Below are 18,503 nucleotides of genomic sequence, written 5' to 3'. Positions count from 1 at the left end.
AGGTGGTGCACTATAATGTTATATATAATGCTATAATCCAATGTTACTGCAATAAAATGAAAAAAAAAATAAAGGTGCAGCAGGAATATGAAAAGATGACACTGTGCAAATTTCCATAAACATCATGCATAATTCATGGTAAATCAGAATATGTCTAATCATAGTAATATATACAATTTTCTTGCAATCCCATCCTTTCCTTTTTAATCTGGTAACTTGCATCCTGAAAGAAGAAGGGAAAGATTTTGATGGTCATTGCATAAGCCAGGGAAAGCTGTGAGAAAAAAAATGCCTAAGGATCACCTTGATTCAATATAAGGCAACCACTAAAATGACATTTATAAAAACTAAATAGCAATATGGAAAAATGAGTCTGGCATAATGTTACATAAAGAAGCAGATACAAAATTGAATGCATACTGACTGCAACTATGCAAAAAATTAAAATTACGCTTGTGACTATGAAAAATGAGAGAGTAGGCAAAATGAAGAGTCCCTAGGAGTATGGGTGATACTTTTTATCTTGTTCCATGTTTCTGAGGAGGGTTTTGTATACTCATAAGCATAGTAACCAGTGAGAAGGGACCCCAAGGGTGCCTGTCAGCCCTGGAGCACTAACAGGTAAGGCTCATGGAGGAAGCCTGGAGTGCTGCTTATGGGAGGATGTAGGCATCCCGAGGGAGCTGGGAAGTGCAGAGTCATGTCCAGTCAAAGTCTGAAGGGATGGCAGAATATTAATTCTCAGATCACCAGTCTAGATGGCCATGCAGGGAAACTGGAGATGTGCCAACAACTTGGGATAAGCTAGCTCTACTGAGCAGTTTAGCAGGGACTTCAGCCTGAGAAGAAAGGTCAGCCCCTGGAGGGCAGCTGTCAGAGTGACATTTTCAGAGCACAGTAATCTCCTCCCATAACAGAAAGCTACTCAACAAATGCTGAAGTGATGGACTTTCTGGTTTTGTTTTAGGCATGGAATTTTTCAAATGTGGTGAGCACAGAGGTAATTCTAGGCACAAAGTAAGGATTTAACTTATCATGAGAAATACCTCAGATGGGAAAACTCAAAACACACGTAGCAACTCCAATGGAATACGTGTCTTTTACTGGTTACTCGATAAGGCTGTCTGGTCACCTGGTGCCACCATTCAGTATAGTGCAGTGTCCCAACGGCCTCAGAAGTTGGCATTTATTCAAGGACTGGGCCACTGCTTTTTCTCATGGAGATTTGCTTTTAGTTATGTGTGCTTAGGGCCATGTATTCACACAGTCTCTAGTTCTCTCTCCCTCTCTCTCTCTCACACACACACACACACACAAGGATACTTTTTTTGAAGGGAAAATATTTCTTTTCCAATTTACCTATCTTTATTTATGCCTTTCTTTATCATATATATCTTTCCTGTACAAACAGATTTTACCATATTACATTATTTTTCCTAGCACAGTCAGGATAGTAATGGATCTCCTTGATAAGTCAGGGAAGGATGGTGAAAGGATGACGTCCTGACTGTGAGCTCCCTGGACCCAGGGCTGCCATGTACTGCCTCACAGCACATCTTCTTGGGGCTGTGCAATGCAGCGGCCCTGCATAAAATTCCTCATGCCTTAGTGTGCACTGGGAAATGGGGATGACAGTACCTACATCGTGGAGTTGTTGAGAGGATTAAATGAGTTAAGATATATAAAGTGTTTAGAATGGTGTGCAGCACATAGTAAATGCTATATAAGAGTGTGTTATAATTATTAATCTTTCAATGAAGTGGTCTAAGATTAGAAAAACTTAAGATAAAGATTATGTTAATAAGCTTTACCTCTTGGTCTCCATCATTTATACTTTCTTTTTGTAACAACCTGGGTCACAGGATTGATCACTGTGTAGGTTCACTTTAATGAATAAGGCTGCGAGGGACATTCAGATAAGTGACTTAAGATACTTCACTTGCCTTAACTCCCCTTCTTTTGTAGGTCTAGAAAATAAAAGTTCCATGTCTTTACCAAAATAATAACTGCTCCTTTCTTGACATTAAAAATTTGAATAATCTGACACAGTGCTTCTCAAACCACAGCGTGCATAGAAATCCCCTGGAAGGCTCGTTAAAACAGATTCCTGGGCCCCACTCTCAGAGACTGATTCAGTCTGGGACTAATTATGAATTTCTAACAAGCTCCAGGTGATGCTGATGCTGCTGCTTCATGAATCTCTCTTTGAGCAGCCAAGCTCTAAAAACATCTTTGGTCATTGTTTCCCAAACCCAAGTCCTATCTTGGGAATACATTGAGCACTAGAAAGACTCTGTAACTCTTTCAGGACCGTAATTATGGAATAACGCACACATTAGAGTCCTGAGGGCCCCAAGGGCTCCCTGGGAGTCCTGGTTCCAGCTCTCTTGCAGCATCAGCTCTGTAACTGTCTATTGACTGAAGGTCTGTACCATACTGTCGGCTTCTTAAGGGCCATGACTGTGTTTATGTCATCTCTGTGTCCCAGCACCTGGCAAACACCTAGCGAGAAACAGGCTGTGAGGAAGCTTTTGTAAAATAAGAGAATGAACCACAAGTTTAGATCATTTCCATCGAGATAATGTTCTTTTCAAAAGCAGCATCCCATGTAACTTCCTCCTGAAGTTATTTTATTTCATCTCATAATAGAGAAAAAGAAAAGACAATTTAATTTTGTTCACATAGTTTATCTTAGAACCAGTTTTTGAACATATGATTCTCTGTTTAGTTGTCGCCCCTGAATACTGAAAGCGAAATGTCGCTGGCGTCCCGTGAGCTGGTTCTGCAGCGCTCTCCACTGCTCTTCCTTGCATAGCACACAGAAGGACGGATCTTGGGAACAGGGCAGAATCAAGCCCATTTTTTTTTAGAACCACAAGAGGTATAAGCGTACTAAATATAACTAAATATTTTCTCCCACAATGAAGTCCCAGAAGATACATAATTGTTTACATACCAAATTCCTATAAACAATGTATTTTCAGATTTTTCTATGTTTCTCCATTTGCTCCCTCTTCTTTCCAGGAAGAGGCTTTATACCTGTTTTTGGTTTTGAATTTTTTTTCCCTTCTCATTTTGCCCTACATTTATAGGGTTTAAGAAGTCTGCTCGTCTATAGAGCCAAGAGGGACTTGTTTCTTCTCTCTCTCTTCTCTTAGCATTTGGATTCTCAAAGGGGCAAGTCTCAGAACCGTGAGGAGGGCTCCTTCCCTCCAATCCATACCCCTCCACTCCTGGGGGATATTGATCAGAAGATTTGTGATGTATATCGTATACGTGTATGCATACACAGGGCAAAGGCAAAATGAAGGAAGAACATTGCACACTTGGGGTGCTTCCAGTCGTTCAGTATGAATGGGCCATGGAGTCGAGGTGGCGGTGGATAAGGATAACGGGTGGTCAGGGGCTGGACCACGCATGCCCTGTAAGCCCAACTGAGGAGTTAGCATTTTATTTGGGAAATGATGAGAAGTATCAGTTCTCTCCATGTTTTGAGTGCCTACCACCTGCAAGCTGGCACTAAACCAAGCAGTTTTGGGGTCCACAGGGCATGTCCTGTATGGCTACTGTGGTTCATAAACCCACAAGGGGGTGATTTTAAATCAAATTCCTTGGAGTTTGGATGGAAGGGTAAGTTAACTCATTGATTTAGTGAAAGACAAACTGCTTCCTTTTTTTAAAATGAGAAATTTCCAAGGTTCTACATCTTTAGCTTAAAAATTCAAGAATATCTAAGCCTGTTTGTGGCTTCAATTTGGTTTATTCTGTACTAAATAGTTGGATTAAAAAATCCATCATCTGATGCACCATCACTCATTTTTTTCAAAAACTACTCCTATAGTTCACAAAAATTAACTGTGTCAATTTTGGGGGCACATTTAAAGTTTAAAGATAGAAGCTGGGCGTGTAGGGAAGTGATAATTGGACCACCTTTGACTGGAAGAAAACTACTTCCATGCTGAGTGTTTTTCTACAACAAGAATTCGTTAATTATTCACAAATTATACAAATGAGGTAATTTTGTTAGAAAAAAGTGATGAATGAATGGTTTTTTCTATTCAGAACATCCAGCACAAAGCCGAGATGGTACATTCTCTCACCATTTCTTTAATAAGTCACTTATTCATATATTTAAAGAATGAGATCATTTGGCCAAAAAAAATACTATAATGGGAATAAATAACAATTGTATTGAATGATCATTTGTGTGTGTGTGTGTTTTTTCTAGATCACAAGATAGGAAGGAAGTGGTACTCACTCTAATTGGGGGTAGACCATGTGAAAAATTAACGACTAAAAATGGAAATGACAGAATTATAGAGTTGTTTTGGAGAAAGGGAAGAAAGCAATGGAGCATTAAAAAAAAAAAAAGCAGGTTTGCAAGAACTGCGTCTCTGTCAAACCTTATATATGCAGTGTCAGAATAAGAGACACATTCCAGACGCGGGGATCAGAGAGTGGGGCTGAGCAGAAAAGGAAAGACATACAGTGCAAAGTCTGGATAGGAGAGAAATATAAGCACAAGCACAGAAATGACAAGGTCAGGGCCGTGGCAGAGCATAGGCAGCTAGGTCCAAAGTTGGAAGAGAAGGAAGGGAAGTCGACTCTTGAAACTCTCTCTGCTATTTAAGTACCAGAATCAGAAAATTTTTTTTGAGTGGTCTGCCTGTTCCTTTGTCATTTTTATTTATCAGATTTTAAATTTGTAACATAAATCATTTCAGTGTAAATATTTCCACCCACAACTGGTTTTCAAAGCCCTTAATGACAATACATACTGATCCCGTCAGTAATCAGTGAGTTCACTGGCAGGAGCCATTACACAAAAGTGCTGGCTGCTCACTTCAAAATGCAAGGTTTTGGCAGCTAGATGCTGAACTGTGGGCACGGTTCACAATCCTCACCGCCAAATGGAAGGGAGATGTTAAACTGATCCATGTGGAGAAGACCCGAGAGATGAGCAGTAGAAAAGCCGTCTGCTTCAACATGGAGGAAACACTGATAATTTCGTTAGGAGCATCTTAGGAGATTCAAATTCCACTTTTAAAATCTTGACTATCTGCACCCTGATATATACTGGGAAGTTGTCACAAAGTTTGTGAAAACCTCTTTACGAAGTAGGAAGCATCTCATATAAACATTCTTTCATAAAAATCTATCAGACAAATGTAACAGATTTAGATACGCACTAGAAATATACAACTCTATAAATTCCGTCATTTTTAGTCATTAATTTTTCACATGGTCTACCCCCAATTAGAGTGAGTACCACTTCCTTCCTATCTTGTGATCTAGAAAACACACACACACACACACACACAAATGATCATACAATACAATTGTTATTTATCCCCATCATAGTATTTTTTTTTTGGCCAAATGATCTCATTCTTCAAGTGATTTTTCTGGCTGGTTGAGTATGTTTAGCTTACCGACATGAGGGAGTTTAGAAGAAAGGATAAGAACTGGCCTAATTTAGAAAGGCAGTTATAGGGGTAGATGAATGAATCCAAGACTCGAGGCTGTAGACCCAAGTTCTAAAATTTCCTGTGAGATAAAATAACCTAGTGACACAGCCAAGCTACTTCTATCCCCTGAGACTCACTTAACCTGTTTGATTGAACTAGAACCAATATAATTAAACTTCTTAAGAGCAGCACCCCTTCATCAAACAAAGCTTGTCTGCACACCTAGGGCTCATTGGCACTCCGAGGGGTGGTACCACATACGTGGACCCACCCTCGATTCCAAATGGCTGGAAATGGGTTCCACAGAGCACAGTTTTACAACCACTGGATTAGATTATCTTCTGATGTTCCTTCTAGCTCTAATGTCTACAGTTCTCATATTGATCAAATGAACAACCTAAAACAACAAAAACAAAACCAGTAAAAGCACAACAAATCTTCCACAGAGAAAGGCTGAATGGTTTCCTGTCAAGTTGTAGTCCAAATGGCTGAGCCTGCTTTTCAGTGTTACCGTCTCTGGCTGTTATTTTCACATATCACATCATTTTTCACTCAGCACGTCAGCTCATGTCATTTCAATTTTGCATTTATTTTCTCAGGGACTAAACATGCTGCCAGCACTTTTTCCCATTAGATTAAAGAGAAAAAAACATGGGCTATTTGAAAATTACTTAACATCTATATATTTTTCCAGCTTGAGAATCCAGTTTTTTAATCTTATGCTGCACATAATGAACATAGGCTGTACATTAATATCTTAAAATAAAGATACATAATGGCACTTCAGATATTTGTTGAACTTGAGGTGGTAGCTCATGGTCTCTCTCTTGGTGATTATGGTTTTTGCCTGATTCCTGTGATTTGCATTACTGTTTGGAAAACCGGGGAAGATGGACAGGTGGAAGAAAGCTGGGGCCTTGCTACTCAACAAGGCTGGTACCTTATCTACTCACTGAGATGATATTTTGGCAAGAATAGAAGGTGGTAAAAGTCCTGAATAGGTAGAAATGTCAGCAATATCTTCTGCTTATAAACATCTGCCCTACTCAATTTATCAGATGAGGATTTTTTACATTTTTGAGGAACTTGAACTTCCTGGGGGACATAAGGCCATCTGACAATTATACTTTAACATCCATTATTGTGATCAGATCAACAGTGAGGTTAGGTCGGTTTTCAAGAGGGAGGGTATAAAGCAGGTCCACGTCAACATCCTACTCCCCTTTGATCCCAGAGTCTCACGAGTATAATAGTCCTAGGGACCCCTACGGCTGTATATAAATCCGGACTGTTTTGTGTGACTACACATTGTTTTAAAATTTTTAATTGATTTTAAACATTTTAAAAGCATCAGCTTAACTGCTTCTCTTGAAAAGTTAGTATGTGGTGACACTGAGCTCATTTCCAGCAAGTTAGCAATTAACTGGAGCCGGTAGGTGCTGCCTCCTCTAGAAGGGCCAGCTTAGAACATGAGCCACTGTCCCCTCACTCACTCCCTGTTTCTCTTACATGCAGTCTCTTCCCCTCATTTCTGTACCTCACTGATCCAAGGAGGCATTTGTATCTATGAGTTCAGAATAGACTTTATTATTTAGAATTATTAGAACTCAGTCCTGAAGAAATCCCAGGGGATTCTACAGCTAAAACATTTAAGGGTTTTACCATCAACTCCCACCACTCACCCACCCGAATACGTGCCGTTTGTAAAGCACTCATTACACGCCATGCACTTTGCTAAGCATTGATAAACAGCAACTTATTTAATTTTCTCAACTACTTTAGGAAGCAGATAGTATGTTCCTCATTTTATGGCAGAGCAGCCTGAGGCTCAGAGACGCTGGTTCACTTTCCCAGGGTAAAATAGCTACTATGTGGCCATAGCCTGTTTTCATTCAGATTCCTGACTGTGAAAGCCCTGCTCCTAACCACTGTGTAACAACTTTGTTCTATTCACAATGTCCAGCAGGTGCAGTGGCAGAGGGGCCAGCACCCCTGAAAATGCACTGGACTGGATTATCTAACAGTGTCCCACAGAAGGCACGCAGAATGCTTAGCAGTAAAGCAGCGGGAATAAGCAAAGTGAAAATGCTGTGATGCAACAAAAACTCAACATTCAGGAAGTGCGAGATGCTGGTGGCAAGAGCATGAAACAAAACAGCGGTGACCCCGGATTCCAGACTCGGCTCTGACCAAAGGAGGCTGAGCTGGACACAGGGCTCTCCAGAGGGGTATCCCCATTGGAACCTCACCACAGATGTCAAGCCAGATGGTATCATTCTATCTCACAGAAGAAGAAACAGAAACTCAGAGAACTTAAATTGCTCCCTCCAAAGTCTTCCACTCAGTAAGTGGCAAAGCCAAGACTAGAAACTAGGATGATGACCTCCTACTGCAGGTCCCTCCTGCCTGCCTCTGTGTCACTCTCTGAAGAGTGACCCTCTGCATTTTCTGGCCTTCTACCTTCAGATCTCAGCAACACATCAGAAGATTCTGAAATTAAGATATTAGGTCTGCCCTTTTTGATTTTCCTAGAGTCAGAGGCGCTGAGGGGAATCAGTACACTAAATTGAAATGCACGAAGTTAAACAAATAATAAACTCACCATTGTGGGTTTACAAGGAAAATATAAAGTAAGATACTTTGCATTACTGTGATCCCCTCCACCCCTACATTACCAGTAACTCAGAACTATTTTTGTCCTACTTCACACAAATGGGGAATATTGAGGAACAAATCACAGGATAATCACGCCTCTATTCCAGTAATTTTTCTAATTAACTTAGTGGAAAACTTTCCTCCTTCCTTGTGCAATATTCATTGATGATAAATACTTTTGCAGATACGATGGCATTGATCGGTCTACGGTAGTGAATCTTTGTTTACGGGAAATCTGCACAGCTTCAGTCTCTCTCATCACAAATAAATACGGCTTATTTTCATTGAACCCTGTCTCACCTCTCAGTCTTTCCTGAGGAAATCCCCAACGAGCCTATCTCTGCCATGCACGTAATCCAGGCAACCAACGACTGCATAATATGCTTTGTCCTTTCAGGATCTCAGAGTCTCCTGCTTCAGAACCTCCAGGCTGACCAGGCTGTCTCTTTTCTGCAGCTCTAGAGGAGGTTTCTGCTCTTGGTGACCAATGGTGACCTTGGTGACCAAGGGAGAGCATTATACATGATACCAAGAGATAGGGTCTCATGCTTTATAAGTCTCCTCAGAAGTAAATTGGATCTGAATTATATTTAAATTAAGTAAGCACATTGATATGGCAAAGAAAGCACTGGCCAGATGGTGCCGAGTACAACAAGGCAGTGACACATGTCATGCCCACCCCTTTCACTATGATGAATCTGAGACTCAGGTCAGCTGCTTAGGTGGTGGTATGACCACACTATCTGTCAGTACCAGAAGGAAGCTGGGTATCTTTTCCCATTAATCTGTTTTTCTCATTCTTCCATTTTTCTTTCACGCTGGCCTATATTTTCCTCTTCAGGATTCATTCCCTCAACAACCAGTAGGATAGAATTGCAGTCCCACTCAAATGTTCACGTGTCATTGGAAACACAAGGGGACAGCTCTCCTGTGTCTCTTCTTTTTCTTTAGAGGAAAGTCACAGAAATTCTAGTTTCCATTGCCGTCTGCTCTGGCCTCTCCTACAGATTCAAAAGGAGACTCTCAGAAAGGTTTTGGGCTAAAAAAGGAATGTGAGGTCTCTCCCTGGGGCTTCTCAGGCCTGGTAGAGGCCCTCCGTGAGGTGGCTGCGTAGGGAAGAAAGACAGGGGCGAGTGGATGTCAACAACCACCTTTCAGCTCTGATTCTGTTTGCATTTGCCTTGAAGGGCATTTCTCTCCTAACAAAGCCATAGGGGCCAAGAGGGAAGTAAACGGTTAAGGAGGGTTTGTAGAAAAGGTTATCCCTGTGAGGATTCAGTAAAGAAATATTGGCCAATTATGACACTTCCTAGTAGATGGTTATTTTATATAATTAGACCACTGAAGCAAGACAGCTTCTCAAGATCAGTAACGGGCAACTGTAGAGAGCTAGGTGGGGTGGTAGAGCATTGGACTGGGTGTCAATCCAGGGAGGGCTGGCTTCCAGCGCCCTCTCTGTACCTAACTAGGGGCTCAGAGCAACTAGAATCAACTTTCTAGATCTCAGTGTTCCTGTTTGCCAAATTGGGGTTGTGGGCCGGTGCTATGGACTGAATGTTTGTGCCTCTCCCAGTTCATATGCTGAAGCCCTAACCTCCAATGTGACTTTCCTTGCAGATAGGGCCTGCAAGGAGGTGATATAGGTTAAATGAGGCCTTAAGGGTGGGGCTGTAATGATAATAATAATAATAAGAGACACCAGAGCTCTCTCTCTCTGCCACGTGAAGATACGCAAGAAAGTGGCCATCTACAAGCCAGGAAGAGAGGCTTCACCAGAAACCGACCACGCCAGCTCCTTGATCTTGGCCTTTCCAGCTTCCAGAACTCTGAGAAATAAATGTCTGTTGTTTAAGCCTCCTGGTCTCTGATATTTTGTATGGCAGGCCGAGCAGACTAACACAGGTAGTGATGACTAAATGACATAACGATTTACAGTTTATACAGCACTTGTACAAACTTTATCTTCTCAGAGAAATTCTAGGAGGTGGGAAGGACAGGGTATTATTTCACAAATAAAAGGAAATACCTCAGACAGATTCAAGAGCACAAGGCTACCAAGTGGAATTCAGTCAGACAGCAAACCTGGGTCTTTCAAGGCACTTTTGGTTGTAAATGGCTGTGGTTTTCTTGTTTTCAGCATCATTACATCGGACGTCTATGAATTCTAGCTTTTAGATTTCCAGGTAATGCCCAGCTGAAGAATGTCAAATTTATCACAAGTCATATATATTTATTTTTCCCTTAGAACTGCAATAATTGCTTCCTCTGACCCAGTAATTTTCAAAGTGTGGTCTGGAACCAGCAGTGGGAGCTGAGGACTTAGAAATGAAAGTTCTTGGACCCCCAGACCTACAGAATTGGAAACTCCAGGGGTGGAGCCCAGCAGTGTGTGTGCTAACAAGCTCTCCAGGGGAGCCTGAGGCTGATGAAATTTGAGAACCAATGCGCTGATCTCTGTACTTTTGTTCCCCTTGTAACTGGCTGACATTTGACATTTCCCCACTTTATTTCACTGAAGGATATGCAGCTACAACTCTGAGTCCCATAACCAACTGCATCCACAGCATCCTGTTAAAATCATTTTTGCAATGCTGTACCTGTAAGTGTATCCTTCATATAATTACAATATTCCAGAATTTTGTCTTAGTCTTTCTTACTTTCTTTAAGTCTCCTTGGAATTTGCAAACATTTTAGAAAAAAAGCTTTCTCGGTCCAGCATATCATAAACCTTGAATTAAGCTGACTCCAATCATTAAAAATAGAACACATTTATTCAAAGTGGATAATGTTTCTAATCCCTTACACAAGGTACTTGACCACCTACTCCCTACTCCCACCTAGAAAACTCAGTAACTTCAAAAGGAAATTCAATTTTACATGAAATTTATTCCTAAACAAGACCTACCCCCTCCAATCAGAAAAGAATGTTTTAATAAATAACAAAAATGATCCAAAATATATATTTAAAACTTCTCTTTCAATATTCTAGAAAGCCAAATATAGAATTCATTAATTGTATATATTTTATTATAGTTATGTATAATAGGTATTATATATAATTATACAACAGATGCAATTATAGAATAGATATAATTGTGTATATAATGAAATCTATATGTAGTTCTGTCAAATGTCTGGGTTTTAGAGGCATTAAGGTTTTAATTCAATAACATTTCCTTTGATTGCTTTCCTATGCTTGAAGTTTGAAAACTCTAGGGATTTCTGGTGAAAAATATGAACTCCAAGCCAATGTGATACATTTATATTTAAATGACTATAGATGTGTGAGTACATATTATATGACACTGAATGCTTTAGGACATCAACGCCAATCTAAGAATTCTCTGGAATGTTTTTATATGCATCACAAATAAATTTTGCCAATAAAATTTCACAAAGAGAAGCCAGCCTGGTGGCGCAGTGCGTGAGTTCACATGCTCTGCTTCAGCAGCCCAGGGTTTGCAGGTTCAGATCCTGGGCACTGACCTGCACACCACTCATCAAGCCATGCTGTGGCAGCGTCCCACATACAAAATAGAGGAAGATGGGCACAGATGTTAGCTCAAGGCCAATCACCCTCATGGAAAAAAAAATCACAAAAAGAGAAGCACAATACTGCCTTTAAGAATAAAACTTTACAAAATTCCAAAATTACTTTTTCTCTTGTAGAAATAATGCAAAAATTACCTTTTACCCCCTTGAATGCAGGCAGGCAGGGAGAACAAAATCCACATACTCTGTGCTGCTTCTGTTACTAATTTGCTTATACAAGCAAAATTGTGGGCTTTCCGTGGAAGAACAAGACTTTCAAATTACATGACTGATAAAATGGCATATAGCTTGCACAGCATTTGTAGAGCTTCTTCCGAATGACAGATTTAATGAGATTAGTAGACTTGTGCTCATCACAGCACTCCAACTATTTTATTTATCTTTTTTAGATTTTCTTTGGCACCACTTACAGAAAAAGCTGTTTGAAATTATATGAAGACTGACTAACACATTTCTACCATGTTTCTGAAAAGATATAGGGAGAATAGATTGAACGTAAAAATTCCTCCCAAAATATATAGATAATATCTGTAAGATGAAGCCATATTCAACAAATGTATTTTACAAACATAAACACACCCACACTTTTAATGTTGATTTCTTAAACATAGGAAACATTTTTTTGTAGTATTATAAAGACTAATTAGAGTGTTTTTTCAAATATTTTACTTTGAAGTATCAACATTGTCATTGTTTCAAACTAGTATTTGCTCACAACATCAACACCAAATAAACCTTCCCAAAAAGGATGGATTACTCTTGCTGCCAACAGCAAACACCAAAGCCAACTCATATTCATAATTACTCATCTTTTGAAACATGTTTTGACATGAATGACTCAGCAACGCTGGGTCACTGCCAAGTGGTGCCAACTGGTGCGATGGCACTGGAGGAAACATGATAACTACAGAGATAAACAATGACAGGGCAAACAGAATCCTCCTTCATTTGTTCCAGGTAAGGAAAGTGTTATTTTCTGAAGAAGTAAGAAAGTTGGTTCTCCTTTTTTTAAAGATTCCTTAACAGTTATTAAAAAGTGTTTAGGCACAACAACATAAATGTTGGGAAAGGTGCCATCAGGAAAAAAGATTAACGACTCCCTTGGGCTTTCTACTTCGAGGATCTCAATGTATACTTTTATAGTTTTCTGAATCCCAAAATTTAGTTAAAACAAAAAGAAGCTTTAGGGAAAAAAAAAAAGAAAAGAAAAGTAGCTTTGGGGGTAAGATGATACTAAAGTACCAAAAAAGAGCAAAACTTTAACTTTTACATGATTTAGGAAGAAATTTAAAAAATTAACTTTTCATTTTAAGAGAGAAATGTGTAGGTGTGTGTGTTCCCATGATATACTCAAACACATGTTACTAGCTCATTTGCCAGGGGGTCCAGTCCTACAGTCAGAATGCCAGTCTACGGGCAGGATCTGTGGGAGATGGAGACTGTGCAACCTAAGTAATTAATGTGGCATAGTTAAAATGATAGCTGATAGCCCAGCAGAGCACTCAGGCTTCAGCCCCACTTATTTTATTAACTAAACTGACAATTTGGCACCAAGAAGAAATACAGGGCCACCTCCTACCCACACCCCCCCGCCCCGAGACCCTCGCCATCCCACCCCGATTCCCTCTGGAGTAGGAGAGTGAAGACAAGGCAGGAAAAACTTGAAGGCAGTTTGAGTGAACCCTGTAAGATCGCCCTATTCTGTACCTCCTGGAGAGAATGCTTTTTCTGGCCAGTTTCTCCCAGAAGATCACTTCAGTTACCTCACTTATTCCAGGTCTAATAGGCAGGACTCTAAGTCAACTGTTTCTGGTTGCTATCTTCTGGTGGTCATTTTTCCTTTTTCGGAAATATTCACAGTGGCTCCTTTAATGTAATCATTGTGATGCAAAACGAACTTACTGCATGATTAGGAAATTGTCCAGATTCAACTTGCCTTTCTGTAACTTGGTGACTGCTTTCTTTCCAACCTCTTCATCTGCTCAGATCCCTTTGAGTTATTTTTCTAGCTCCACCTGAGCTTACATCACCCTCAGAATCAGCACCACTTACACAGTAAATAGATATGCAATTATCTCGTCGCCCCAATAATTAACAAAGATGTCAAGGACTAATGCCAATTCAGTGGCAGGAGCTGGATACCTTCCATTACCTGGTATGTCATTGCTTATGGTCTATTAAGCAGTTTTCATTTCACCTTATGGACCCATATAAAGTCCAAGCTGGACGTTTCTTAAATTACAGGCAGTATTAAAGAATATTAAATAGCTGCTTCTTTTTGTTTTTTTAAAAATCATCTGTAAACTTACTGCAGACACTCTGAGAAAGTGAATTTGGCAATATATATGTTTTAAACTTCTCAGTTTTTTAAAGTCTCTTATCCCCCTCCCTCTAAATCATACTTGTTGTTTCACATTAATGACAGACTTTCTCATTTTCAAAATAATATACTTTCTGGTTCTTGTTTAAATCTTTTTTTTTCCAACCAAATTATCATTGTTGTTTGGTTCATTTTTCAAGTGGGGCTTTTAATTTCCCAAAAGATCTCTTATTCTTGTTCTGCTTTATTTTTCATCCTTCTTACATATAGAACATGTATGTTGACATTATGCAGATGTCAGTGGATCAGAGGCATTATATGGGGAGGCTTAGCTGCTCTCAAAATCTATCCTGTTATGCAGGCCTCCGTTAGACAGGCTAATACAGCGGCCAGGGCAGGGCTGAATGCTCAAAGGGCTTCAGCTGTCAAAAATCTACAGTGCAACAGTAGAAAATGTATGGAAGCGTTCACTTACCTGCTTTTGATCAACAATTATTTCGAGGTCTTCATCACTGCTTAGTTTTCCATATCCTTTTTCTTTACTTTTCTTGTGAAAGAATAATTTTAAATGATCATTTAGTTTCTTTCCATTAATAATGTTAATTCCCCCTTAACACTTTTTAAAGACAAAAGTCATTACTTAGCCTTGTTCATTAGTCATAATACATCATTCTTTATGTCAGTCTCTCACGGACAACAGCAAATGTTTTTATTGTTCAACTGCTGGCTTATAATTACGCATTAAGTATTTTTGCTTAGCCTCTCTCATTCAAACCATGCCTTTAATCTTTTTCTGAATATCATTATGCTTCTCTTTTCAATTCTGTTTCAGAAAAGATTCTTTAATACTTTGAGATAAATAAGCAACTCTTTCAAGAGTCCCCGCTCGTTTTTCTTAAAGACTGAAATTGTATTGAGTAACTGTACTATGATTAAGACTTCAACTATTAAATATTTTATTTTAATCTCTTATATATTCTTAAGAATAATACAAGTATTACACAACTCAGATAACAAATCTTCAGATTTTCTATGTTGGCTTATAAATCCAATGAAAACTAACATTGGAAAAAAGAACTCAGAACTAATTTTAAAAAGATAAATAAAATAATTTTCATAGGTAGTTCGAAAAGTTGGAAGAATACAGATTATTTTTTAAAATGCACTTTATTGGCATTTTGTCTTTTATTTTTCTCCAATGACCACTCCCCGTCTATCTCCCCCATAGCAAGAGTTGTAAAGTTAGAAAAGGACATAGATCATGACAACCATTTTACTGTTGTGCTACAGGGGCAAGGGAATATGTCTGAGTGTTTTTTTTTTCTTTCTCCCAATGCACTGGCTGATGGAAATACCAGAAACCACAGGTTATTTCTTCATAATTTTAGAAATCATAGTACCTCTGTAGAGGACCAGTATGAAAAGGAAAAGAAAACTCACTACACAGTTAGCTGTAGTCCAAGGTTATTATTTTAAAAAAATAATCCTTGCTTTAGGTATTAACTACATCAACTAGAATTAAGGGAATTAAAAATATTTCCTATGTTTGTGCCATATTAGGATCCCCATCTCAGGAGAAGAGCTATATCCTTCAGCGAACATGACATAAATCTTCTCTACGCTATGGGACACAATTCTTGTCAGTTTTTCCCTCTACTACATTTCAAGATCAGATTTCCACATTTCCTCCCAGATAAACATACCTTCTATTTTTTTTTCTGTAACAGATTTCTGAATCTTCAAGTATTAGGATGCATAAATAAAATCTGATTTCTCATTCATATATTAATGAATTTAGCCACTTAGAACAGACGACCACAGTATTTCTCTCTATTATTAATCTTGTCCTCATTTGAGGTTCTACTTCAGGATTGATGGAAAATAAAACGAACAATGTCGGTTTCACTCAAGCCAATGTCCTTCCTATCACTTTGCTTTCGCATCCTTTTAGTCCACTGGTTGCCATGAGATATTGTCCAGAGACCCTCTAATGCAAAACATTTAGAAATGCCTTTCCGAATATTGATCTGTATACATACCAAGTAGTTCATTTGCATGACCCGATTTCTGGACAAAAGGACATTAAGTAGAGATGGAATGTGGGTCCTTCTATCCATTTCACTGTCAGACATCCCAGAATTCTTTGCCCCAGCGGCAGTGACTTCATTGCCAGAACTTGCTGACCAGAGAACCACAGATCTTGCCCAGCAACAGTATTTATAATGTATGACAATAATCGAAGTATCCCTGAATCATTGTCTTGACTTTGTAAACATTGTGAAATTTTTGGCTAGCACAGAAAGTCACTGAAACTAAAATTTCTTCTTTTCTAACTAATTTTCGTCCAAGTATTTCTACCTTCCCTGACTCCTGTTCTAGTTTAATACTTTTTTTAAAAAAATCCATCTATTATTAATTATATACATTTTTATATTTTATCCCATGCACATGGAACTGCTCAGCCTCTTTGTCATAAAAGCTTTCAATTTTCCCCTTTTAATGCCCTGCCCCAGACTTTCCTGTGATTAGCAAATCACTGCTACTTGATATAACGTGTCAGCATTCACAGAACATAATTCAAGATTGCAATTTCTACCAATACCAAATTCCACTTTTCCAATTTAAGCTCAACTCCTTATCTGACTTAGTGGGACACTTTCCTGGAAAGAGGCTAGGTCAGGAAAGGAGGTTATATCCCAACTATTGTAAGTAGAAGTTGGCATTTTCCAAGAGTGGGAGGAGGCATTTAGAGCTCTGATTTAGTACTTAAGCCCCTAGTCTCCCAACAGCACACAACTGTACAAAGAGTCAGGAGCCTTACAGTTTTACACTAGAGTCAAGCAATATTGTCTAGTTCACCCCATAACCCCTGGGGGATTAATCGTTTTCTAAGCCATAATGGTTATTCGCTCACTTACTGCTTATTTCTAGTGCGAGCATAATCCTCTTTCAAGCACTCAGCTTCCCACTTTGCCTGCTTAGATCAGCCAGCACAGGCAGGGATCTTCAGCTCTCCTCCCTCCTCCCAGCCAGGAATCCCTGTCTTCTTATCTATGCACTTTTGTCAAGCACAAAAAGCAACTCCATAGCTTCTGCGTGGTCTTTCACATTAGCCAAAGGACTGAACTAGAAGGAGAAAGAAAGCTAACCTCTCCACTGTCCAAGCGTGAGGAGGCAGGGCTTCTGTGGGAGGAGAAGCCAGAGGGTAATCACTTCCTGTGCTCCTCCCACCTTCCCTGGCCGACTCTGGAGCTGAGGGTGTCCACTGAGGCAGTAAGGTTAGGCCCCTCACCACCTCAGCCTTAGCATGCTGCCTGCTGATAGCTGCTTCTCTGCTCTGCTCACCTACGTGCAGCTGAGGGGGGAGCATCAGTGCAGTGCAGCTACAATGGGGAGCACTTTGAGGTGGGAGAAGTGAGGAAAGAGAGAAGGGAAACAGCCATCATTTGCTGAGAATGCTTCACTCCCTGTAAGAAGCTTTCAGGTCAGGATAAGCACCCCATCTCTGAAACCCCAAACACAGTATCTCCCATCTTCCACACACCATTCTGAATCCTTTCTGAGTAACTGGAAGGAAAACCATCTAGTTCTTTGTTAGTGCTGATAACTTCTTTAATACCACTGAATCAGCTCTGCAGTTTTCTTAGGAACATCGAGCCTAACTGGTAACCTTTCCTCTCTGCAGACATTCCACCGTCTCTCAACCCTAGCTACCTCCTGCTTCCCACCCTTTCATTCTCCCCTCTGCAAAAGTAGAACAGAAAGGTGGGTTTATTCACCTGAATTATATAAACCATAAAACTTGGAAACTGGATAGGAAAACAGTATATGGCCACAGATAGAGGATATGTTATATAAGAAAATTTTGTAAGTAAGTAACAACAACAAAACAACAACAGAATCTAATGGGAGAGAGACCTGAAAAATGAAGCACCCTATGTTCATTTTAGAATAAGAGTTTATTAAAAAGTAAGAGTTTTACTTGAAAGATGCTGGTTCTGTATGGGTTGAATTAAAAGGATTCTTGAGCCAGGCCTGATGGCCTAGCAGTTAAAGTTCGGTGTGCTCTGCTTTGGCAGCCCAGGTTCAGTTCCCAGACACAGTACCACACCGCTAGTCTGTCAGCAGCCATGCTGTGGCAGCAGCTCACAGAGAACTAGAAGGACTTGCATCTAGAATACCCAACTATGTACTGGGTCTTTGGAGAGGAAAAAAAATAGGATTCTTCATCTCATCAGGAATGGAATACATAAAGGAAATTTTGAAAGGGAAAAGGAATACATGATTTAGTTAGTTGTACAAATTAGCCTTAATTGTAATTTTTGCCTAATTACAGATGTCAAAATAAATGTAAAGATTAAAGATTGCATATAAATACTAAAAAATTTCACTATTATTTATCCAACACTGCAGTGAATGATAAATGATAAACCTGAATTTATTAAAGCAATGTTACACGAAGAATAAATAACATAGACAAAAGAAACAAACACCTTCCTACTCTCTTC

The 18,503-nt window shown here is 39.5% G+C and overlaps 1 protein-coding gene across 1 annotated transcript in view; it reads right to left on the bottom strand.

Moving 5' to 3' along the window:
* PEX5L (peroxisomal biogenesis factor 5 like) overlaps positions 1–16,935 on the bottom strand; it is a 148,586-nt gene extending 131,651 nt beyond the window's left edge. The window contains exons 1-3 of the mRNA XM_046659373.1: positions 16,910–16,935; positions 16,035–16,194; positions 14,471–14,542 (exon numbers count right to left, since the gene is read on the bottom strand). Coding sequence (XP_046515329.1) covers positions 14,471–14,542; positions 16,035–16,194; positions 16,910–16,935 — 258 coding nt within the window. The remainder of the gene's footprint in view (positions 1–14,470; positions 14,543–16,034; positions 16,195–16,909) is intronic.
* Positions 16,936–18,503: the final 1,568 nt, after the last annotated feature.

The sequence above is a fragment of the Equus quagga genome, chromosome 4 (assembly GCF_021613505.1).
Source record: "Equus quagga isolate Etosha38 chromosome 4, UCLA_HA_Equagga_1.0, whole genome shotgun sequence".
In the NCBI taxonomy this organism is placed as follows: Eukaryota; Metazoa; Chordata; class Mammalia; order Perissodactyla; family Equidae; genus Equus; species Equus quagga.
Note: the sequence above shows the minus strand (reverse complement) of the source record. Positions and strands in the feature narration are given on the sequence as shown.